Source organism: Podarcis muralis, chromosome 16, assembly GCF_964188315.1.
Source record: "Podarcis muralis chromosome 16, rPodMur119.hap1.1, whole genome shotgun sequence".
Taxonomy (NCBI): domain Eukaryota; kingdom Metazoa; phylum Chordata; class Lepidosauria; order Squamata; family Lacertidae; genus Podarcis; species Podarcis muralis.
Window position 1 is genome coordinate 1,878,177 of NC_135670.1, and position 24,317 is coordinate 1,902,493.

Sequence of the window (24,317 nt, forward strand, 5' to 3'; positions counted from 1 at the left end):
AGCACCTTAAAGACCAACTAAGTTAGTTCTTGGTATGAGCTTTCGTGTGCATGCACACTTCTTCAGATACACATGATGACAAGATGACAAGGACACTGAAACAAAAAAATGTCTTTCGCTCATCCAGAGTTCCTTTTCTGCCACATTTCTAGACACAGATCCAAGCTTCAAAGCACTGTGACTGAGCACTCCCCACGCCAACACTTTCCCTGTGGAAACCTGCTCTTTACTGGTGAATCAGAGCAATTTGCAAACTGCAGAAAACCGGAATTGCCGTTTGTTCTGATCCAGTATTAAACAGCAGGATTTTGCAGGGAAAGTGTTGTGGCAAAAAAAGGGGGGGAGCACTTGGACACAGTGCTTTGCCTAGAACTGCAGTATAAAAGGTAAGTGCAGGTGAGCCCTCTGTTTGAGAGTTTCTTAGGGGTATCTGGTTGGTCACTGTAAGAACAGGATGGTGGATTAGATGGGCCATCAACATGATCCACCAGTTTTCCCTTATGATGGGTCTGTGACTTCTGTACATTGTGGAATGTGTACCACACCCCAGCACCCTCTTCAGACACAAGAAGAAGAAGAAGAAGAGTTTGGATTTGATATCCCGCCTTTCACTCCCTTTAAGGGGTCTCAAAGCGGCTCACATTCTCCTTTCCCTTCCTCCCCCACAACAAACACTCTGTGAGGTGAGTGGGGCTGAGAGACTTCAGAGAAGTGTGACTGGCCCAAGGTCACCCAGCAGCTGCAGGTGGAGGAGCGGAGACGCGAACCCGGTTCCCCAGATTACGAGACTACCGCTCTTAACCACTACACCACACTGGGACAGAGATGTGTGAGGCCAGCCCATGGGACAGGCAGATGGTGAGAGCTACAGCTGCTGTGAACACTAGGAACATAGTCATGTAAAAGTTCGGGCCATTTATCCATATTGCCCAATTGCTTTTTCTTTCTCCGACTGAAAATTCATAGGAACATAGGAGGCTGCCTTGGTGAGTCAAACAACTGGTCCATCTAGCTCAGAGCTGTTGACACATCTGGAACACTGTGTCCAGTACTGGGCACCACAGTTTAAGAAGGGCATTGACAAGCTGGAACTTTTTGGAGAGGAGAGGGACCAAGATGACCAAGGGTCTGGAAACCAAGACTTATGAGGAACGGTTGAGGGAGTTGGGTATGTTCGGCTGGAAAAGAAGCGACTGAGAGGAGATATGATAGACATCTTCAAATAGCTAAAGGGCTGTCACATAGAGGATGGAGCCAGCTTGTTTTCTCCTGCCCTGGAGGCTAGAACCTGAAACAATGGATTCAAGAAAGGAGATTCTGACTAAACATCAGGAAGAACTTTCTGACAGTAAGAGCTGTCTGACAGTGGGAGATTGTGGACTCTACTTCCTTGGAGGTGTTTAAGCAGAGGTTGGATGGCCATCTTTTATGTATGATTTAGCTAAGATTCCTGCTTTGTAGGGGGTTGGACTTAGGTGACCCGTGGGGTCACTTCCAACTCTACAATTCTATGGTTCTATGTTTCTATAAGTCTATGATTCTATGACACTGACTTGCAGCTGCTTTCCAAGGTTTCAGAAGCAGTCCTAACCAGTCCTACCTGGAAAAGCCAGGGATTTTGGGATCTTCTGCATGTAAGGAAGATGCTGTGCCAGTGAGTGACAGCTCATCCCTGCAAATGTTTGCTTACACTGTCCAATTGCTAAATAAATTGCTCTATCCTTGATATGCCTGTTGTCTTTGTCCATGGAGTTTTCTTGGCAGGGATACTGGAGTGGCTTGCCGGTTCCTACTCTAGGTGGATCGCATAGCTCATAGCTTCTCTGAGTTATTCAAGCCCCTTCGCCACCACTGTTCAACCATCTCATCCTCTGTTGTCCCTTTCTCCTTGTGCCCTCAATCTTTCCCAACATCAGGGTCTTTTCCAATGAGTCTTCTCTTCTCATGAGGTGGCCAAAGTCTTGGAGCCTCATCTTCAGGATCTGTCCTTCAGGACCTGAGTGCTCACTGGAAGGACAGATCCTGAAGCTGAGGCTCCAATACTTTGGCCACCTCATGAGAAGAGAAGACTCCCTGGGAAAGACCCTGATGTTGGGAAAGATGGAGGGCACAAGGAGAAGGGGACGATGGAGGACTAGATGGTGGGACAGTGTTCTTGAAGCTACCAGCATGAATTTGACCAAACAGTGGGAGGCAGTGGAAGATAGGAGTGCCTGGCGTGCTCTGGTCCAGGGGGTCACAAAGAGTTGGACACGACCAAACGACTAGACAACAACAACAACAATCCTTGATATGCCACCCTTTCTGAACATAGCCACCTTACACCAAGTCAGACCAATGGTTCATCTAGCTGAGTGCTGCCTACGCTGGTTGGGAGTGGCTCTCCAGGATTTCAGACAGAAAGCCTCTCCCAACCCTACCTGGAGATGGGAAGGATAGCACCTGAGACCTTCTGTATATAAAACAAACGCTCTACCACACAGCCACTCCCCACGTCCAACCAGAAGCCTGCTTCATGTTTGGTCAGCAATGTTGGCTATTTTTCTGAGTCATGCAAAGTGATGCAGTAGTTTCGTCCCTGAAGCCCTAGCGCTGAAGTAGGCTCCACACACAAGACGTGGACGATGGCTCTTTACTTGCAGGATGGCAACTATTACAAACAGTATTATTTGTGCGTATCAAGTCCGATGCAATGCGTTTCTTGCCCTTGAGCCCAAGAGAGGGTTTTCCTGCTTTTTGCTTCCAAAATGTCTTCAAAGCAGTCCATAAATTATAGCTTGTCTGTCCTCACCAACTACTCTGGGTAGCATGTTGTTGGAGGAGCCACACTCAGCATAACAATGGCAAAAGAGAGCCAGTGTGGTGTAGTGGTTAAGAGCAGTGGACTCGTAATCTGGTGAAAAGGGTTTGCTTCCCCGATCCTCCACATGCAGCTGCTGGGTGACCTTGGGCCAGTCACACTTCTTTGAAGTCTCTCAGCCTCACTCACCTCACAGAGTGTTTGTTGTGGGGGAGGAAGGGAAAGGAGAATGTTAGCCGCTTTGAGACTCCTTCAGGTAGTAATAAAGCGGGTTATCAAATCCAAACTCCTCCTCCTCCTCCTCCTCTTCTTCTTCTTAAGAACAACCAGCCAACCTCTAACTCCCACCCCTCTTACCACTACCTACGACAGACACATGCTCACTTTTAAGAGAGCAAGCAAATTGGCAATGCAATGAATCAGCCTTTCTGTGACCTTAATTAGAGTCACAAGATTTGCAGCTGTTACGTTACATAAGTTCTCTTTTACCCAGTACACTTTATTCTTTGTAAAGTACATTTTCTAACAAATACATCACTAGTACAAATACTAAGAAGCACGTTTCTACCAGCTGGGTAACTGGCAGAAGATTTTTTTTCCAGCACAAGATACAATCTGCAGTAACCCTACTGAGCATTAGGGACCACAGCAGTGGAGGCAGGGAGGAGGATGGAGCCCTGCAAGTCTTGAGGCTGGAGTTCAGTGGTACGGCATCTGCACTGCATGCAGAGGGTCAAAGGTTCAATCCCCAGCATCTCCAGGTATTCTCTACACTCAGTGGCACAGCCTGTCAAGGATTCCAGCCAGAGGTTTCTCCCAGCCCTATCTAGGGATGCCAGGATTTAGCCTGGGAAATTCTTCATGGAAAGCGAAGGCTTTACTACTGAGCTTTGACCCTTCCCAATAGAGGGAACAATCCCTGCTCATTTTGTAGTTTTGTCGCATCTTTTTTGTGGCTGTGTGGAAACTGGCATGTTGGGATTTAGCCAGATGTCATGAAATTAAAAGACACCTGCTTCTTGGGAGAAAAGCAATGACAAACCTAGACAGCATCTTAAAAAGCAGAGACATCACCTTGCCAACAAAGGCCCATATAGTTAAAGCTCTGGTTTTCCCAGTAGAGATGTGTGGAAGCGAGAGCTGGACCATAAAGAAGGCTGATCGCCGAAGAATATATGCTTTTGAATTATGGTGCTTGAGGAGACTCTTGAGATTCCCATGGACTGCAAGAAGATCAAACTGATCTATTCTGAAGGAGATCAACCCTGAGTGCTCATTGGAAGGACAAATCCTGAAGCTGAGGCTCCAAGACTTTGGCCACCTCATGAGAAGAGAAGACTCCCTGGAAAAGACCCTGATGTTGGGAAAGATGGAGGGCACAAGGAGAAGGGGACGACAGAGGATGAGATGGTTGGACAGTGTTCTTGAAGCTATGAACGTGAGCTTGACCAAACTGCAGGAGGCAGTGGAAGACAGGAGTGCCTGGCGTGCTCTGGTCCAGGGGGTCACGAAGAGTCGGAAACGACTAAACGACTAAACAACAACAACAAGAGAAAAGGAGATCAGCCAGTTTAAGGCAGATCAAAGCATGGTTTCTGAGCAAACCATGAGAAGCAGAACTGTGAAAACGCCCCTGAAAGGGGAGTGGCAGAAGGTGATGAGATGTCCTTCAAGATCTGAGAACATCAGCTGCCACCGCCCTTTTAATTGAGAAAAAGGGATCAGCAACTTTGGAGTAATTGAAAATTATGATGCAACCACATAACCTTGGGAATCCAGATATCCCAGTCTGGCATCAACTACCAGGTCTGGACAGAAGGTGGAGCCAAAGAACTTCAGTATTAAAAAAGTTCTTGTTTTTGTATTTGTTAAGAACAAATTTTAAAATGTAGATTCTTAAAAAATAGATAAAAACAAATAAGGATCCCAGCTCTGTGGTCCAATGGGACTTTTGGGTTTAGACAAAAAGTAGGAGTTGATATGGTGGAAGTTTATAAAAGTGATCCCTGGCCTGGAGAAAGTGCATAAAGAAAAGGTTTTCTCCCTCTCCCACAAGACTAAAACTTCTGGGCATCCAATGAAGTTGAATGTTGGAAGATTCGAGACATATAAAAGAAAGGACTTCTTCACACAGCACAGAGTTAAACTATGGAACTCACTGCCACAGCAGGTAGTAGTGGCCACATACTTGGGATTAAAAATAAAATTAGACAAATTCATGGCGAAAGCTATCAATAGCTACTGGCCATGATGACTATGATCTGCCTCCATGGTTGGAGGCCGTAAAGGTAAAATGTAAAGGTCCCCTGGATGGTTAAGTCCAGTCAAAGGTGACTATGGGGTTGCAGCACTCATCTCGCTTTCAGGCCGAGGGAGCTGGCGTTTGTGCACAAGACAGCTTTCTGGGTCATGTGGCCAGCAGGACCGAACCACTTCTGGTGCAACGGGATACCATGATGGAAGCCAGAGTGCACGGAAACATCGTTTACCTTTCCACCGCAGTGGTACCTATTTATTTACTTGCACTGGCGTGCTTTTGAACTGCTAGGTTGGCAGGAGCTGGGGCAGAGCAACAGGAGCTCACCCCGTCACGGGGATTCGAACCGCCGACCTTCCGATCAGCAAGCCCAAGAGGCAGTAATGCTTCTGAATACTAGTTGTTGGAAACCACAGGAGGGAAGAGTGCACTTATGATCAGGTCTTGCTTGTAGGTTTCCCACAGGCATATATAATAATATTTTATTATAATAATAATTATAATAATAATTGGGTTTCCCCAGTCACACTGGGCGGCTTCCAACGAAAGATTAAAAATACAATAAAACATCAGACATTAAAAACTTCCCTGTACAGGGCTGCCTTCAGATGTTTTCTAAAAGTCAGATAGTTGTTAATTTCCACCACCGAGAAGGCCCTCTGCCTGGTTCCCTGTAACTTGGCTTCTCGCAGTGAGGGAACCGCCAGAAGACCCTCAAAGCTGGACCTCAGTGTCTGGGTAGAACGATGGGAGTGGAGACGCTCCTTCAAGTATACAGGACCGAGGCCATTTAGGGCTTTAAAGGTCCAACACTTTGAATTGTGCTTGGAAACGTACTGGGAGCCAATGCAGATCTCTCCGAACCGGTGTTATGCGGTCTTGGCGGCCGCTCCCAGTCACCAATCTAGCTGCCACATTTTGGATTAGTTGTAATTTCTGGGTCACCTTCAAAGGTAGCCCCACGTAGAGCGCAAGCGAGAGATAACTAGAGCATGCACCACTCTGGCGAGACGGTCTGTGGGCAGGCAGGGTCTCAGCCTACATACCAGATGGAGCTGGTAGACAGCTGCCCTGAACACAGAATGGGTGGGCACAGTAAGAACAGGATATTGGGTTAGCATGGCAGCAGTTGACCAAGCAGACTCTTATCTTCTGATGCTCAAATGAAGCTGCCCCTGGGTACCGTCTCAATGTGTGGGAGGGAGCAGGAGCAAAACTGTACCTTGAGTCCCAAGCTTTTGGCATGACCATGGGTTACAAAGCAATGACGTGCATCCAAAGAGAGACAGGAACAAAGTGATACTCTGTGATTTATTGATCATTCTTTCAGAAGGAAGGGTAGATTAAATTACAGAGTTTATGATTACGCTTATTGGAAACAATAAATAACACTGGATAGGGGGGGGGGGGAGACGAAGGCACTAATGTTGTCATCATGTGTTCATCCTGAGATAACTTAGTAGAGTCGAGATACATCTGCAGACAGAACATCAGGGGTGGGTCAGAGTTGTGGTACCAAATTATATGGAGGCAAGAATGATGCTGAAGTTCTCTATAGATCTCAGTGGAGCTAAATGGGGTCCACCTTGTGGGTTGACTTTTCATCTGCGGGGAGGTTGACTGTTCAATTAGGCGTCATCTGAACCAGGAGTCACTGGAGGAGTGCGGGGGGAGAGCACCGCCCTAGGAAGCGTGATCCCAATGGGGTGCCATTGTGGCTGCACCCCCACCTGCGCTGGGCCAGCCCCGCCCCCACCTGGTCTCCACTCCCCGGTGCCCCAGCATGAAGCTCTGCCATTGCCAGGAGTGTGTTGCCTCTTTGATTATGGGGATTTGGGGTCTGTAGGAGTCAAAACCTTTCACCTGCATATTCCCTGCTCCATCTGTGCTCCCCTTGTATGCTCACAACAGCCTACTTCATAAGTGAGTCTTTAACTCCTTCAGTTGCATCCAATTGGCTCTCCCACTGCACCTGATTCCCAGGACCAAAAAGACTTGTGGGCTGCAGGATGGAATGGATTGTAGTTCCTTCCTCTGACCAGCAGGTAGAGCCAGGAGGAAGTTCTCCTTCAAGTACAGGTTCCTCTGTGCACTTATTCCCAGTGTGTTGTGGGAGACAGAGAACATACCCCATGGAAGTCTCTCCCATGTCACAATGGCGGTCTTTGGATCTAGCCAATAAGGGCGATTGAAAATGGGGGTTCTATTAAGCATGTGAATGGATGCTAATTTGGTCACCCGTGCAGATCAAAGATCACCTCCAAGCAACCACCAATCACACAGGCCACCAATGGAAGGTGCGAGTGGATGAACCACTAAATGATTTGTGGGACCAGTACCTTCAGGGAGTAATTGCAAATCTGGGTTATATATCTACTGCTTCATCTCAGGGCATTCCTATCTGTGAAGCAGGGATTCTTCTAGACCTGTGGTCCTCCAGATGTTGCTAGACTCCAGTTCTCATCTTCAGCTCCAACTGCTGATCAGAGGAGCAAAGTACAGCTGCTGCTCTGGGCTCCTTTGGGATATACATGTAATTAAAAAACAAATCTCCAAGAGTTGGCCAATCTGTCTGGGGCTGTTTGAGTCCAACAATAACTGCAGAGCCACAGAATTTCCTGTCCCCATTGTAGGCCACATTTAGGATCATGAACCAGCATTTGCTAGGCCTCACTCTGGATCGATGGATTAATGGAGAGGGACTGGTGTGGCCTCTGTATTATGGGGGTGGGGAGCTGGAGGAAGATGGTAGAGGGTGTTTTATGAAATTCTAAGGATATGCTTGCTCCAGTTTAATAATTTAAAGCACTCTCTTATCAGTCCCAGGGAAGATGGGAGAACCCTCTGGAGGCCCCTGGGCAAGTTTTCCAAAGGAATCCAGTTAGCCACCATGAGAAAAGGATGCCAGACTAAATGGGCCATTGGTTTGATGCAGCAGTTTCATCTCATGTTCTGATGCTCTGTCTCCCCTCCTGCACTGTGCAGAGTCTCGTGAAGGGAGGAGAAGGTGGCTACAGAGCTGGGGGAATAGGGGCAGGACACAATCCGGTGCAACCTTTGTAGGTGAGATCAGATGCATCCATCCAGATGGAGAGCACATGTCTGTGTGTGTGTGTGTGTGTGTGTGTGTGTGTGTGTGTGTGTGCAGCAAGACCATAAGGCGAGAGAGTGAGCTCACCCTTATCTGCAAATACTTGGCCGGAGGGCTGTGTCAACTGTTGGGACGTCTTCGTAACTTCTTTGCAGTGATGGACCACTTGCCTTGTTCATGTTCTTTGGAATCTTGACTTCTGTATCTTGCACTTGCTGCTGATCCCATACTCCTATTAACCTGAAGATCTCTTCCTTACTTTCAAGAGTCATTGTGTTTTGAGAAAGGAGCATGACAGTTGATGGCACCAGAGCCAATGGCAGGCAGAAAACTAACTGTAGTTTTCTCCCCATCCTGCTCCTCCTCAGGTGCTGAGTTCTGCCAAGGGCAACACTGAAACTGAGGAGGAGAAAGGTGAGCAGGAGCGTCACCTCCTGGACTGGATGCAAGGCAGGAGGCAGGCAAGTGGGGTCTGGATGAGGGCAGACTGAGATTGGTGGGGCAGTGCCCCATTTGTCCTAACAGATCAGTCTCTGCTGTACCCTCCAAATCATGGAGAGCTATTGCAATAGGAGTGAGGCAGAGCTAGCATGCTTGTACATCCTTCACACATTTATTTAATGCCTGACAAGGGCTAATGTCTATTCAATTTATATGCAAAGTTCAAGTACATAACAGAGAAGCATAGCAGCCAATTGCAACAGCTGTAATTGGTGATAACATATGTTTTCACTATTATAATTTTTTAATGTTATCATCACTGCTACTGCTACATTTGTAGTGTAACACCCCATAGCAGAAGACATTCCTGATCTTGACTGAGTCCTAAAAATGAATACAAGCAAACTTATTTAGGCCACCATTAAGAGGGGGGGGGGGGCGGATCTGGTCTTGACTGAGCTCAAAATGAATGCAAGAAGTTATTTCCAGGCCACCACTGATCTGTCAGCCTTTCAGGTGCCGCAATACATTTGCTTGAACGGGATAAGTTTCAACAAGTAGAGTCTGCTAATACAAATTTATCCACTGTGGACACTAGAGGGAGATAACGCATCACGCTCTGAACTGAACATCCATGAGGTCAAATCCCACCTTGTTCATAGGTCTCTTCAAAAGAGACTTACTTTGGTTGTTGGGTAGCCAGGTAGCAAAGCAATGTCAGACTAGTTCTGGTGTAAAGTTTCATCACTCGAGGAGCGTTTTAGAGAAGATCCTGTGAAAGAACCCATTATGAGAGCTTTTGTAGTGTAGGAGAGTCAGTGTGGTGCAGTGGTTAGAGTGTTGAGACAAGGACCTGGGAGATCAGGGTTCAAATCCCCACTTGGCTACATGAAGCCACCCAGGCCCTGCCTCTCACTCTAACCTACCTCACAGGTTGTTGTGGGGGTTTAAATGAGGAAGGGAAAAACCATGTATACCACCTTGGGCACCTTGGGAAAAAGTGGGGGGAAGAAGAAGAAGAAGAAGAAGAAGAAGAAGAAGAAGAAGAAGAAGAAGAAGAAGAAGAAGAAGACGACATCAAATAGAGGGGGAGAACGTTCTCCACTTTGGTATGCCAAAGGTGGAATTTTGCATTTAGTATCAGATTCACACAACCCACTGGCTTCTTTGGGTTTTCCTATGAGTCTCATGCACCGGACACCTCCATGAATGGTCTGTCCATGGAATCTCTTTCCCCATCACCGGCTTCCAGAAATCCCACCCCGCAGCACTGCCTTAAGAAGATGACAATAACAGAAAAACAGTTGAAGGAACACCTAAGGAGAGGCAATCAACCATATCAGAAATCATAATGTGTACATTGAATCTCCGTTGACCTTCCCTTGTAGGAGAACTACTTTGGGGGCCACTGGGATGGCTGCTTCTTCTGCTGGTGCTGGTGCTGTTCCACAGGAGGAGGAGGCTGGGTGTAGAGGTGGCCTTCAGCTTCTTTAGGAGAAGGGAGAGGAGGATGTGTTGGCTTCAGGGACTCTTGGCTCAGAGCACGGGGCAAAGCTGGAGTATCCTTGTGCTCCTGTTGAGTCTGGGGTGGGCCCTCCTTCTCCTTTCCTGATGGAGGTCCCTGCTTGGACTCTGGATTATCTTCCTTGTCCATGTCAGATGTTGGAGGCTTGTCAGATGGCTCCTTCCTTTCTTGGGGATCCTTCTCTCCCTGGAGCAGATCTTCTGGTTCTTTGGTTTCTGGGGGGTCATGTTCCTGGTCTTCTTCAGGTTTGTGGAGCAGTTCCGGTTCTAGGGTGGGTTGTGGATTCATCTTGCTCAGGGCACGGGGCAGGGCAGGGCTCTGCTTCCGCTGCTGATGACTTTGCTCTGCCGACATCTTCCAACTCTTATTTCAGCCTGGAAGAGGCAGCAACAACATTTTGTAAATACTGGTAGTAAAAAATAATAAATCTCGCCACAAGGAGCAAGCAGGGCAGTGCAAATCATGGACAGCTGCACCAAATATTTTCCAAATCTGTTTTTTGAGGGGATAAAAACTTGTAATATCAATATGGTAGTTTAGCTAGTTTAGTTTATTAAATGTGGACATCACTCCCACCATCGGCAGCATACCGATACAAAACATCTCTAAGTGATTTGCAACCAAGTGAAAATACAATAATAAAATGACATCAGGATTGTTCTAAAAAAAGTATTTGAGCCTATTTCTTGCTTATCATTTAATTTTTATTTATTTCTATTTTTACTTATTAAATTTGTATATTGCCCTATACCCGTAGATCAATTGTGTTCTACTACACACACACACACACACACACACACACACACACACACTATAGTGTTTTTAGGTTTTCATTTTGTTCTGGGTTTCTTTTATACTCGGTTTCAATGTTTTATATGATTTTAGAAGTCATGCCCCGTGAAAAAGCAACTAAATAAAATTAAAGTAATAATAATAGATCTAATACAATGCTAGTCCCAGTCAGAGCTGATTGACTGAAATTAACAGACATGAATAATAGGTCAATTAGTTTCTATGCACATACTCTGAGCGGGATATGAAAGAAGAATTAACAATTAGTAATCAATTGTTAATAATGAATAGTTAATAATACTAAATGTCACAATGCAACAACATGTCGTTGGTGCTGCCCACAAATCCTAGAAGGCAAAAATCTTTTTGCCCAGAGTCAAAAAGATGAGCATCTCATGAGTGTGTGTGTGTGTGTGTGTGTGTGTGTGTGTGAACATGTGCTACTAACAGAGACTGTATCTCCTAACAAAATAACACACACATACATTTATTTTATTTTTGTTTCCTTATATTTATATCCTGCCCTTCTTCAATGCATGTGCTTCACAGGTGGTCTCCCATCCAAGCACTGACCAGACCCAGCCCAGTTTAGCTAACCCCGTCTGCCTTCAGACCATGACCTTAAGATATCTGAATTGCCACCCGCCCGCCCCTGAACAACCTCATCGGCCAGGTTGTTGAGACACTACATCTTCCTCTTTCCTAAATTAGTCACTTAAGTGATACCAACCAGTCAGGGATCCCACAGCGAATGGGGTGATGTCACCGTGTCGTGCAACCAACCTGGTTCGGCAGAGCGATGACATATCTAGAGGAGCTCAATCTGGATCAGCCCAACCTGATCTCAGTTCCTCGTAAGAAACTGATTTGTGCTGAGTCAGACTCTTGGTCCCTCAGTTGGCTACTCTGACTGGCAGTGCCTCCCCAGCCTTTCAGACAAAGAGCACTTCTCAGCCACAGCTGGAGGAACCAGGGATTGAACTTGTGACGTTTTGTGTGCAAGGCAGATGTCCGACTGCCGAGCTACAGACCTTCCCCAGAGTTATAGCCCCAAGCCATGCCCTAGTTATCTCCAAAGTGCTCTGCTGCAATGCCTTTTACACAGGGTTGCTTTGGAAGGTGGTTCAGAAACTTAAGTTGCTGAGAAACAGAGCTACCTGGATTATGGTTACCAGGTGTCCCCGTTTCCCGGGGAAAGACCCCGGATTTACAAATCTGTCCCCGGATTTCATTTAATGTCCCCGGATTTATATTTTAAGTGTTGTAGATTTATTAGTAGGGAATGAATGTTGTGTGATTGGTTCAACGGCACAAGGCACATCATATGGTGACTTCCGGCGAGGCAAAATGGCGGGCGCCATGGCAGCAAGCAGCTCCTGGAGCCAGCCAGAACCAATTGCGCTACCAGACTGGCTCTGGGCTGCTGAGACTGCCACTGCCGAGGTAGAACCGTGGACGCCCAGCACGTCAACTGGGGGAACCGCTGATACACACACACACACACACCCCATGACCCAAATTGAGCCGGGAGTGAGAACGCCCGGCCACCTCGCCCACTGCCCAGCAGCACTCCAGGGCCAGTAAAAACCCCAGAGCTGACGCAGGGAGAAGGAGGAAAGATGAAGGAAAAGAGGAAGAGGAAGGAGAAAAAGGAGGGGAGCCCCAACCTTTCTGCACTGCTGCCGCTGCTGAGGAAGAGAGGTAGGAGAGCACCGGGAGAGCAAGGACATGTGGCCAAGCCCAGGCCCGAGCCGAGCCTACTCCATGGCAGATAGCGCTCCAAGAGATCAGGACAGGGCCGCGCAACAGAGGAGACCCAGAAAAGAAGATATTACTTCTTAATTTTTTAAAAAAAATGATTTTAAAAAAATAACTCCCCCCCCCCTTTTCTCTCACACCTGTGCAGAAGTGATTTCCGTTGCTGTGGACATGTGCAGAAGCGACTTCCGGAGAAAAAATGATGCAGCCCAAACGATATGAATCAGAACCATGCGGCGATTTCTGAACTGTCCGCAGGCCGGATCCAGAACCCATTCAGGCCAGAACCGGCCCACGGGCCTTAGGTTGCCAACCTCTGCTCTAGCCCACCCATCCAGAACCTGGTGTGCTCCTCACTGGACTACAACTCCCATCATCCCCAGCTATTCTAGACAATGGTCCAGCGATGGTCGGACCTATAGTTCAACATCATTTGATTTGAGGGACCCAAAGTTGAAGAGTGCTAGTCTAGTTCACCTTTCCACAACCCGGTGCCCTCCGAATGTCACTGGACTACAACTCCCAGAATCCCTGAGTGTTGGCCCAGCTGGCAGGGGCTGGTGGAAGTCAAAGTCCAAGAACATATGGAGGGCATCAGGCTGCAGTGACACTCTGTTGGGTTGCTCCCTCCTCCTCCCCATTTGGTTGTCCAAAGTTGACCTTAGAATAAATGGCAAAGGGTATATAGCATCATACTTACCCAAAACCTCAGGTCAAACTGGGAGTCCTTTGTCACTGCAAAGCTGTTTCTGGAGGGGAAGATAAGAGACTGGTCCTTTTTATATAGTTTGGGGTGCCGTTTCAGTGAGTCAAACATACCCTTTTGCTTCGGAATGCATTGCAACCCCATCAGCTCATTCAAATTATCAGTTTGGGCCATTCCGAGGACAGAAAACTCCCAAGTGTGGCATGTTTAGAAAACATATGTCTCTGAGTTGTACCTTTGTCAAGCCTGCCTCGCCCCACCCAGTAGTTCCCCCACTACCACTAAAATAAAAACCACCACCCAACAGTCCTAGGTCTTCTTTGAAAACACACACATATTTTGAATTATTCAAAGAGGCTGGAAAGAAATCACCAGTATAAAAATAAGTTGAGATTCTTGTCATGAGAATATCAGAGGAACACCCGCCACTCAAAGGTTTGCAGAGGTAGACCATCCCTAGCCATGGAGGTTCCATTTAACTATCATGGCTTGTTTGTTTGTTTCATAAAGTTAATACACCATTGTTTTCCCAGTAGTGATGTATGGAAGTGAGAGCTGGACCATAAAGAAGATTGATCACCGAAGAATGGATGCTTTTGAACTATGGTGCTGGAGGAGACTCTTGAGAGTCCCGTGGACTGCAAGAAGATCAAACCTCTCCATTCTGAAGGAAATCAGCCCTGAGTGCTCACTGGAAGGACAGATCCTGAAGCTAAGGCTCCAGTACTTTGGCCACCTCATGAGAAGAGAAGACTCCCTAGAAAAAACCCTGATGTTGGGAAAGATGGAGGACGCAAGGAGAAGGGGACGACGGAGGACGAGATGATTGGACAGTGTTCTTGAAGCTACCAGCATGAGTTTGACCAAGCTGCAGGAGGCAGTGGAAAACAGGAGTGCCTGGCGTGCTCTGGTCCAGGGGGTCACGAAGAGGCGGACACGACAAAACGACTAAACAACAACACCATTGTAGAAAAAATGGGGATGGACCTCAGTGGCAGTCCATGTAGCAGCCTTCAGGTGTTGTTAACCTACAACTTCCAACATGCTGGCTAGTGTTGATGGAAGTTGGAGTCTAAGAACAACATCTGAATGGCACCACATTGGCCACCCCTGGGGTAGACAGAGCGGAGTTGGGTGGTCCTGTGGACCAAGTCATTAGGAGTCAGCTGACTGTGTTCTTACATTCCACCCCGACCCCAATCATCTCTTCTCCCAGGGGTCATCAAACTTTTTCAGCAGGTGGCCGGTCCATTGTCCCTCAGACCTTGTGGGGGACTGGACTATATTTTGAAAAAAAATAATGAACAAATTCCTATGCCCCACAAATAACCAAGAGATGCATTTTAAATAAAAGGACACATTCTACTCATGTAAAAACACGCTGATTCCTGGACCATCCATGGGCCAGATTTAGAAGGCGATTGGGCCGGATCCGGCCCCCGAGCCTTAGTTTGCCTACCCATGGTTTAGATAGCATAAAAGGCCCCTTGCAACTCATTGAGTCCATGGCCACATTCACACCATCCACCTGAAGCCCTATAATACCATGTAAAGAGTCATGGCTTCCCTCAAAGAATTATGGGTACCGTAGTTCATTGAAGCTACTGAGAGTTGTTGGGCTTCCCATTGGGGCATTGGGGCATCTGGTTGGAGACTGGACTAGGTGGACCCAGCAGGCTCTTATGTTCTTAAATTGCTACAAAAACCTGTCCGCTCACAGAGCTGCAATTCCCTGGGTAGTTTAGCAATCAATCCGTCTTCACAGGGAGCTCTGGGAATTGTAGTTTTTTTGGGGGGAATAAGGGTCTCATAACAACTCTCAACAAACTACACTTCCCAGAGTCTGTTGCAGGAATCACAGAAATAATTTGTATTTGTGGTCAACCTCAGGTGGAAGACATGATCTTCTGTTAACCTGCCCCTTATATAGAGACCCAAGAGATCACTTTCTGAGGCCTTTGTCCACACAAAGCAAGCAAGCACACCCAGGCAGAAATACAGTAGTACTTGTTTAAGAACAGATTAGTTTATGAACAACTTGGATTAAGAACGCTGCAAACCCAGAAGTAGGTGATTTGGTTTGTGAACTTTACCTTGGAGGTAGAACAGGTTGAGTTTGTTCCATTTCTAAATGGAGTCCCCTGCTGCTATGGGAAAGCACACCTTGCTTTAAGAACGCTTTGGTTTAAGAATGAACTTCCAGAACAGATTAAGTTTGTGAACCAAGGTACCACTGTAGATTGGTTTCTTTTGAGTGACAATGATAACTTTGTAACACAGAGAGTTACCTTCTATGTACAGTGGTACCTCAGTTTACAAACACCTTGGGTTACAGACTCTGCTAACCTGGAAGTAGTACCTCAGGTTAAGAACTTTGTTTCAGGATGAGAACAGAAATTACGCAGTGGCAGTGCAGCAGCAGCGGGAGGCCCCATTAGCTAAAGTGGTACCTCACGTTAAGAATGGTTTCAGGTTAAGAACGGACCTCTGGAACGAATTAAGTTTGTAACCAGAGCTACCACTGTACTGGCTGGGAAAAAATCTGGAAAAGGGAGTTAGATAACGCTGCTGTCAATGGTTGTGGCGATTCAGAGGTTTAATCTGAAATGAATCTGGATTTGAGTTTGTTGGCATCTCTGCAAACTTCTCTTTCTTACAGCATGAATGTTGGCAATTGGATTTTCAAAATGCAAAATAGTATTAGAATTGCAGCTGTCAGAGATGTGCAAAGGGAAGCCGTATTTTAATACTCAAAGTCTTTGCAGGTTTTTATTGTGGATGCAAGTTTTGTATTATTTTATTAATACCATTGCTTAATAGTGTTTGTCTTGACCTTTGGCTAGAACAATAAATTTAGGAACTGGGGTGGGGGGAGCCTTTTAAAGTGGGATCACAGCGCTTTAAATGTACGGTGTGAATGTGATCTATGATTCTAGGACGTTGGGCCAGATCTGATCCTGGAAGGCTGCTTTAGTGTTGATGCCGGGACTTGGGCAATCTCCCCACAATTCTGTGTGTCTGGTTCTTTCTACGCAACAAATGCTAGACACCTTACGAAACAGCACCAAGCTTCTCCTGTGACATAACTCAAGTTGTCTTCCGGCCTCCACTTCCTTTCGGCCTTCTCACTCTTTCTCGGCAGACCTCTCCAGATCCGCGTTCCCTTAGGGAAGCCATGGACTGGGCAGGGAATGAGGTGCTCCCAGCCCTGGAATGAGCTTCCTTGTAACCATCTGGAGCTGTGGAACGAGATTTTCCAGGGCGCGCCTCACCCTAGATTACTTGATGATGGGTTGCCCTCTTCTCCTTTTTGTTATTATCCTTGACTTCTCCCCACCCTTTCTTGTCCTCATTTGTTCAACATGACTTCAAGGTGCACACACCTGCATTCCACCTGCTGTGGCTCATCCTTTGGACCAGATTCCATTTCTCTCTGGCACTGTGTGCACCTAGCAAAACCAGACGGACCTGGCCATGAGGAAGCCACGTGCATTTTAATTAAGCTTCTGTGGCAGAGGCCTTTCTTGGAGATTTGGCGGCCGTCTACTTCTGTGTCCTTGCCCACACATGACAACACACACCTTAAGAGCAGAAGGAACTGGAACTAATTGCTTTCTAAAATGAACTTTTGAATCACTGGTGTGTCTATGTAAGAACAAAGGAAGAAGCTGCTGGATCAGGCCAGTGGACCATCTGGTCAAGCAACTTGTTCTCACAGTGGCCAACCAGATGTCCTGATGGGAAGACTGCAAGCAGGCAAAACAGCAACTCTCTCTACCTGTGATTCCCAGCCATTGGTACTCAGAAACATTCTGACAGTGGAGGAAGAACGTAGCAGTTCTCAAATTTAAACATAAAATGCTGACAAAGATGCACATATTAGTGGGAAGTTTTCATTAAAATGAACATACAGTGGTACCTCGGGTTAAGAACTTAATTTGTTCCAGAGGTCTGTTCTTAACCTGAAACTGTTCTTAACCTGAAGCACCACTTTAGCTAATGGGGCCTCCTGCTGCCACCGCACCGCCAGAGCACGATTTCTGTTCCCATCCTGAAGCAAAGTTCTTAACCCAAGGTACTATTTTCTGGGTTAGCGGAGTTTGTAACCTGAAGCGTCTGTAACCCAAGGTACCACTGTATTAGTGAAATTAACATTAGGAACTTCAGAGCATGAGAAGTCACCCAAAAGATATATAATTTGGCATGGAATATTTGGCCTTTTTATTGTATTATGATTTGGAATGTTTTAACGTGGTTTTATTGGATTGTTAAAACAGAATATATATATATATATATATATATATATATTTGCTTTCGTAGATTTTCACGGGTACAGGAATGCAGGTTTTGGTGTCCTCGGGTGTCTTCCCGTGTAAAAGTTGGGGTGTCTAGGCGACGTTTCGACGAGGTCTCACTCGTCATCTTCAGGCTGGTGCTTTCGGCTTCTTGTTACTGGAACAGAGCAGGATCTCAGTGTTTGAGTTCCTATAAATACTGTTGAAGGTGTGGTGTATAGCCTCCAATGTTCTGGGCAGAGAGGAGGTTCCCAGGCTAGGTGCCTTTTCTTCTTTTGTTCCTTAATTACTTGAGGGATATCTTGAGTGATTTCTTGAGTGATATCCTGAATCCCACTTAGGTGGGTCATTAGGTGTGGATTAGTTGCTCAAGCCTTTGTGTCTTGAACTCTTGAACTTTGTGAAGAGTTTTCCTGAGAAGATGGCTGTACTGCATTTGGTTGTGCTCTGGCTTGGCTTCGTGTATAGGGGCGAGCTGTGGTTTTGTGGCCTGTGCCAGCCAGATCTGTGTAGGGGTTGCGGGGGGGTGCAGCATCCGGAGGTGCCACCATGGTTTGGCTACTGGATGGTGTCTGTAATTTATCTGTGGAGAGGGTCTGGGTTTGGGTCTGGTGTGGTTGATTGGTGATGGCGTTCTGTGTGCCTCTGGATCTGGTGTCAGATTTTGTGGGGAGGGCTAATTTCCAGATGTCTGGCAAGCGGGATGTGTCGTCACGCTTGTTCATGTTGTGAGGGTGTTTCTCTATCTCGATGGCTTCCATGATTATTCTCTTGTGGTGATGTTCCATGTTAAAGAGCAATTTGGAATCTGCAAAATTAATTTCGTGTCCTGTTTCTTTCATGTGTTGGAAAAGAGAGGAAGTTTTTTCTTCTGTTTTGACGGCATTCTTGTGTTCTGCGATACGTGCATTTATTCGTCTGTTTGTTTGTCCAATGTACGTGGCTGGGCAGACTTTGCAGGGTATTTCATAGACCCCTTGGTTTTCCAACTGGATTTTATCCTTGGGGTTTCTGAGGATATTGGCTATTTTTTGGTTGGTGCAAAAGGCTGTTTTGATATTGTGTTTATGGAGGATTTTGCTAATTTTATCTGTAGTGCCCTTGATATAAGGAAGGAGGGCCATGCCATTGTTTTCTTCTGTGTCTTGGTTTTTGGGGGGTGTTTCTTTTTGGATTAGCTTCGTAACCCTGTTTTGCTGGTATCCATTGGCAATTAACACATTTGAGAGATTCTGTAACTCAGTTGTCAAGTGGTCTTCGTCAGCCAGGCGTTTGGTTCTGGAGATGAGAGTCTTGGCTACGGAGTTTATTTGTGCAGGGTGGTGGTGTGATTGTGCATGTAAGTAGCGGTTGGTGTGTGTTTTTTTCCGGTAGATAGTGTGTCCTAGGGAGCCATCAGGTTTTTTGTAGATTAGGACGTCAAGGAAGGGAAGTTGGTTGTTGGCTTCTATTTCCATAGTGAATTGTATTTTGTATATATATATATACACACACACACACACACTTTCAGAAAATAATTGCATGACTGAAACCCTGCCTGAAATTCTGGAGAGTCACAGCTAGTCAGTGTAGACAATGCTAAGCCAGATTGAGAAATGGTCTGACTTTATTGGTGGCAGATTCCTATTTAAATCATTCTTTTTTTTTTCAGAATCATGAGATCAGGAATCTTGCTTTTTAAAAATAAAAAGGGGGGTGGGTCTGACTCAGGAGAAGGTAGCTTCCTTTGTTCCTGGGAAGAGCTGTCTCTCAGTGGCAGAAAGCCCCAGTATTTTGCATCTCCAGGCAGGGCTGGGAATGTCCCCTGCCTGAAACCCTAGAGCAGCGGTTCTCAACCTGTGGGTCCCCAGATGTTGTTGGACTATAACTCCCATCATCCCTGAGCTCTGGCCTTGCTAGCTAGGGGTGATGGGAGTTGTAGTTCAAAAACATCTGGGGACCCACAGGTTGAGAAAGGCTGCCCTAAAGAGCCACGGCTAGTCAAGGTAGACAATACTGAGCCACCAACCTTCTGACTCACGATAAGGCCACTTTCTACTTCCCTATACTTTTCCCACATTGGTAAGGTGCTCCACACCTAGAATTCAAGCACCTGGGAGATATCACGTTGTGATTGCAAAGAAACCAAACTTATCTCATAGAATCATAGAACTGTAGAGTTGGAAGGGCCAACAAGGATCCTTTAGTCCAGCAGGAATCTCAACCAGATCAAAACATGGCCTGTGTGGGTTTTATAAATACAGTACTGGCTTCCAAAAACCAGAGGGAGTGCTTGTCTGCAGAATGCATGACAGAACAAGCTCTATTGGCTGAGAGGGTATAATTACAGATGCCTCTGAGATGTTCTCCAAGGAAGAACCAGTCTGACTCTCACAACTTTCCATGATTGCTCAAGCTAAATGACGTGTCAAAGCATCTTTGGGAGATGGAAGGGATTCCAATGATCCCATTCTGAGTTTCGCAGATGGTGTACTGGGACCACCTGTGGACCTCTGTGCTGCAACCCACCCAGAGCCTCCCCATTCTCCCACCCACCCACACTGATCATGACATGGCCTTTTGGCTGGAACAAAGCTTGCAACAGCAACTCACTGGCATGGAGAGTAGGGACTGTCTCCTCTGTGCGGAAAAGACCAGAAGAGATCTTGAAGGAAATTAGAAAGAGAGAAAAACTATTACTCTCTCTCCAGCCCCTTGCTTGTTTATTCCTTCGCATAACTCCCCACTGCCATCCCTAAACACTCACCCCAAACACTGGCAATGTCTTTTAAACTAAACTCTCAGGTGAGAGAGGGAGAAAACCCACTCATTTGCAAACGAGATTCACTTTGAGCCTTTGTGTTGCCTAAATGGCTCATCCCCAGGCTCGCCCCTCAAAAGGAAATTGTTGTTTAGTCGTTTAGTCATGTCCGCCTCTTCGTGACCCCCTGGACCAGAGCACGCCAGGCACTCCTGTCTTCCACTGCCTCCCGCAGTTTAGTCAAACTCAGGTTGGTAGCTTCGAGAACACTATCCCACCATCTCATCCTCTGTCGTCCCCTTCTCCTTGTGCCCTCCATCTTTCCCAACATCAGGGTCTTTTCCAGGGAGTCTTCTCTTCTCAGGAGGTGGCCAAAGTACTGGAGCCTTAGCTTCAGGATCTGTCCTTCCAGTGAGCACTCAGGGCTGATTTCCTTCAGAATGGAGAGGTTGGATCTTCTTGCAGTCCATGGGACTCTCCAGAGTCTCCTCCAGCACCATAATTCAAAAGCATCAATTCTTCGGTGATCAGCCTTCTTTATGGTCCAGCTCTCACTCAAAAGGAAATTACCTGACTTAATTAGTTTCTAGCACATGTTGATTCCAAGGGATTAGCGAGTTGTCTAATACACAGTTTAAGAATTTTGCCTAGCTCGATCAGCCTTTCACACGTGCTAATTCCAGAGGATTAAAAGAGGCTAACACACATCTTAATACACGCGGGTCTTAATTACATTCTAACACTTGGGGGGTCTTAACGCTCAAGCCTTAATGAAATGCTAACACCTAGAAACCTATAACATTATCAAGAAAGACCATTGTTTGACTGTTCATGAATGATCTGATGACCTAAATAGATGGCTGCTGTTGCCTGATGCAACCTGGTGCAAGAGCATGAATGTTATGTGTCTGCTCCTGGGTACCAGATTTGTCCAAGGTGAAAGAGTTCAGTGTGTGAGACAGATGCAATCCTGTACACACCTCCTCAAAAGAGTAACCCCCATAGAAATCAGTGGATATTGACTTCTGAGTAAGCATGAGCAGGGCTGGGCTTTAAGCTTTTCTGCGGAGCTGGTTTCTCTGTTTCCACGTGGGAGGGGCAGGAGGAGGAAGAAGAAGTGAAATCCGAAATGTTACTCATTTTTAAGTAGTATTTCTTGAGTCACCAGGGACGCGGGTGGCGCTGTGGGTTAAAGCCTCAGTGCCTAGGACTTGCCGATCGAAAGGTTGGCGGTTCGAATCCCCGCAGCGGGGTGCGCTCCTGTGGCTCGGTCCCAGCGCCTGCCAACCTAGCAGTTCGAAAGCACCTTCGGGTGAAAGTAGATAAATAGGGACCACTTACTAGCGGGAAGGTAAACGGCGTTTCCGTGTGCTGCGCTGGCTCGCCAGATGCAGCTTGTCACGCTGGCCACGTGACCCGGAAGTGTCTCCGGACAGCGCTGGCCCCCGGCCTCTTAAGTGAGATGGGCGCACAACCCCAGAGTCTGGCAAGACTGGCCCATACGGGCAGGGGTACCTTTACCTATTGAGTCACCATAGAATCTCATGGCATGCTATCGTAAAGTCAGAAAGTCATGGTTGGTTGGTTGGTTAGTTAGTTAGTTAGTTAGTTAGTTAGTGTGTTCGTTAGTTCGTTAGTTCGTTAGTTATTGCATCTATATCTCACCTTTTTCTCCAAGGAGCTCCAGGTGGCATACATGGTTCTCCCCCTGTCTTCGTTTATTCTCACAACAACCCTATGAGGTAGGTTAGGCTGAGAGGCAGTGGCTGGCCCAAGCCCACCCAGTGAGAGCTTCATGGCTAAGAGAGAGAAACCCAGCCAGATGGTCAGGGTATAAATAATAAAATTATTATTATTATTATTATTATTAATCACATCCTGGTCTCCCAAGTGCTAGTCTGATACTCTAACCACTACACCACACTCGTTATGACAGGGGTGAAAGAACTGGTGATCGTTCAGTTAAGGTTGTGTGCTTAGGAACATTGGGTTGTAGCCCACAGCAGTGGCGTAGCGTGGGTTGTCAGCACCCGGGGCAAGGCAAGTAATTTGCACCCCCTAACCCGTGGATTTGCGCCCCCTAACCTTTGGATTTCCGCCCCCTAACCCATGGATTTGCCCTAACCCCAGATGTTGCGCCCGGTGCGGCTGGCCCCCCCTGCACCCCCCACGCTACGCCACTGGCCCACAGTCTTACTCAGAGCCAACCCACTGAAATTAATAGACAGGACTCATTTCAGCTAAGTTAAATGAGTAGAACTTAGCTGGAGACAACTGAAGATGTCGTTCTTCATTGATGGACAAAATAAGCATGAACAGTTGTGCAGTGTTCAAGGGGAACAGGGGGTTGAAGAAACGTTATGATGATATTATTATTATTATTATTATTATTATTATTATTATTATTATTATTTATACACCGTGCTATGCCCGGAGGTATATGTCGCAAGGTCCATGTCTCCACTCTCTTAGAGCCACCAGATCAGCATGAAAAGGGACCTTTCACGAAGGATCAGCTCCGAGGGCCACTCTGGAACAGGTGGAGAGGAAGAATAAAGCTGCTGAGGAGCAGATTTTCTGTATTCTCCAAAGCTAAGCATTTGGGAACAGTGGGAACACAAGGTGCTTCAGGTTCAAGAGAATGGTGTGCAAGTTCTGGAACGTCCACACAACTCTAGAAGTCACTCCAGAAGTTGATGTTGAAGAACCCCAAATCGTTTGCCCAGGAATGTGCACAGAACATGGCAGATTTAGCAGAAAGAGAACATGAGGAGTTCTACATTGAGTGTTGCAATGCATCCCTATTTATTATTATTGTATAATAGCGTAATTATAAGATATAATTGTATGATCTTGGAAGGTTAAATAATCTTAGAAGGGGGTGTGTCTGATAAATAAATAAATAAATGTGTTTGTTTGTTTGTTTGTTTGTTGTATTTATATAACATCTCTTCTTCCAAGGAGCTCAAGGTGGCATATGTGGTTCTCCCTCTTCTCATTTAAACCCCCCAGAACAACCTTGCAGGGTAGGTTAGGCTAAGAGGCAGCAGCAGGTGTCCCTTGAGGTCGCACACAGGTTCGTGGCCGAGAGGGGATTTGAAAAAGCAGAGACATCACCTTGCCAACAAAGGTCCATATAGTTTAAGCTCTGGTTTCCCCAGTAGTGATGTATGGAAGTGAGAGCTGGACCATAAAGAAGGCTGATCGCTGAAGAATGGATGCTTTTGAATTCTGGTGCTGGAGGAGACTCTGGAGAGTCCCATGGACTGCAAGAAGATCAAACCTCTCCATTCTGAAGGAAATCAGCCCTGAGGGCTCACTGGAAGGACAGATCCTGAAGCTGAGGCTCCAAGACTTTGGCCACCTCATGAGAAGAGGAGACTCCCTGGAAAAGACCCTGATGTTGGGAAAGACTGAGAGCACAAGGAGAAGGGGAGGACAGAGGATGAGATGGTGGGACAGTGTTCTCGAAGCTACCAGCATGAGTTTGACCAAACTGCGGGAGGCAGTGGAAGACAGGAGTGCCTGGAGTGCTCTGGTCCATGGGGTCATGAAGAGTCGGATATGACTAAATGACTAAACAACAACAACTCTGCCCAGGTCCTAGTCCAACACTCTAACCACTATACCACACTGGTTCTCACTGGTTGCTGTTCTGAATGGACCCTTCACTTCTGAATTTTCCCACTGCTCTTCAGAGCCTGAATATTGTCTCTGGAGCAGCCGAGATTCAGCAAACACAGCAGCTGCTTGGGGCTGTCAGAAATTAATTGCCTTCACCCACTTCTGATCAAAAAGTGTTCCCCCCAATTTGTCATTCCTATTTCCCTAGGAAGCTGATGTCACTCAGTTGGAAGCTTGACCAGGCGCCCTTCACAGGGGTGGCCATGGCTGTTCCACCCAATTCATCTT

At 46.6% G+C, this 24,317-nt stretch overlaps 1 protein-coding gene across 1 annotated transcript in view; it reads right to left on the reverse strand.

Moving 5' to 3' along the window:
- Nucleotides 1-10,468, reverse strand: part of LOC114586917 (uncharacterized) — a 43,534-nt gene extending 33,066 nt beyond the window's left edge. Inside the window, exon 1 of the mRNA XM_077920644.1 lies at nucleotides 10,040-10,468. Within this exon, the coding sequence (XP_077776770.1) occupies nucleotides 10,040-10,468 (429 nt within the window). The remainder of the gene's footprint in view (nucleotides 1-10,039) is intronic.
- Between the last annotated feature and the right edge of the window lie 13,849 nt (nucleotides 10,469-24,317).